General features: G+C 47.2%; 1 protein-coding gene across 1 annotated transcript; it reads left to right on the top strand.

Moving 5' to 3' along the window:
- Positions 1 to 18: 18 nt before the first annotated feature.
- PADG_07802 (uncharacterized protein) lies at positions 19 to 1,105 on the top strand (the record flags this gene model as incomplete). The annotated part of the gene is made up of 3 exons (XM_010764853.1): positions 19 to 66; positions 128 to 1,005; positions 1,084 to 1,105. The coding sequence occupies 3 exons, from the start codon at positions 19 to 21 to the stop codon at positions 1,103 to 1,105; spliced, it is 948 nt and encodes a 315-aa protein (XP_010763155.1).
- Between the last annotated feature and the right edge of the window lie 154 nt (positions 1,106 to 1,259).

Below are 1,259 nucleotides of genomic sequence, written 5' to 3'. Positions count from 1 at the left end.
GCTTACACCGGGATTCTCATGGAATCCTGTTCCGGCACAGCCACCACAACGAAATCTCCATCACTTGTATAATTCGGACCCAGCTGCCCTGGAGTCTTTCCCCCCTCGTCTTTCACATCAGAATCAGATAGATACGCTCTGGGACCAGAATAGTGTCCCTTACCATACAAGATCGTTGCAAAATACACGACATGATACTGTACATCAACACCCTCAACAACAGCAACCCCAACCCCAACACCATCAACATCAACATCAACATAAACCAAAACCAACCGAACTAGAAAATCTCAACTGGCAAGCGCCCCAGCAACCTAATGTGTTTCAGGGTTCAGCTGCAGATATTATTTCGAGACCCAAGAATACTGAGTTTAAAGAGAAGATTTTATCATGGGCGCACAGTGTGTATGTCGACCTACTTACGTTACTTCATAATACTCGAAGGAAAAACGCTGCGCTGGGGGTACAAGATAGTGATGCTCGTCCAAAACCGAATATATACCCTAAACCCCCCCGACAACCTGCTTCTGACTTCAGCTCACATGCTGGAAACGTTGACGCTACTCTCGATAATACTCATGGGACTCCCATTCCAAGCCAACATTTCCCTCTAGCCCATGGGCGACAGGTGGGTATGACTCTAGAAAATCAGATCGATGGGAAGCAATTTCCTCCGAACCACTCTGCGGTATCTGATAACAATTTCGTTCGCAACTACCATGTTGACCGCGCTCCTTTCGGTCAACACCCCAGTCATCGATTACCGGAGAGCCGTTCCCTTGATCATTTCCGCACGATACGTCGTTCTTCAGGTCCTGCTGTGTACAGTGAGGCCTCTGTGATGGAGAATGCTGTGTGTGCCCTGGAAATTCTGTCCAGCCTTTGTGTTGAGAGTGGGGGGGAATGGATTGATGGAATGCTGGTCGGTGGATGCCTGGCCTATGGTCTTGGGGATTATGATAAAGCGCTTAGGTGGTATACTCGGATTATCAATAAGGATGCTTCGTACGTGCCAATCTATCCTCATTATTATAGCCGGAACACATTTTGTCTTCAATATTCTAACATATATTTCTCTAAAAGGCATGTTGAAGCGATTTTCTAATCTTGCGGCTACACTTTTTGCTCTCGATCGACGTGAGGAAGCACTAAACCATTGGCTCCGTGCTGTCAAGTTGCGACCAAGCTATTTTGAGGCGGTAGAGCATTCTCATCGGTCTTCTATGCAGTAGCCAGAGGGTAGAAGAAGCCGTCATGTC

The sequence above is a fragment of the Paracoccidioides brasiliensis genome, assembly GCF_000150735.1.
Source record: "Paracoccidioides brasiliensis Pb18 unplaced genomic scaffold supercont2.12, whole genome shotgun sequence".
NCBI lineage: Eukaryota > Fungi > Ascomycota > Eurotiomycetes > Onygenales > Ajellomycetaceae > Paracoccidioides > Paracoccidioides brasiliensis.
The sequence above is the reverse complement of the archived record's forward strand: the minus strand, read 5'-3'. Positions and strand labels throughout refer to the sequence as shown.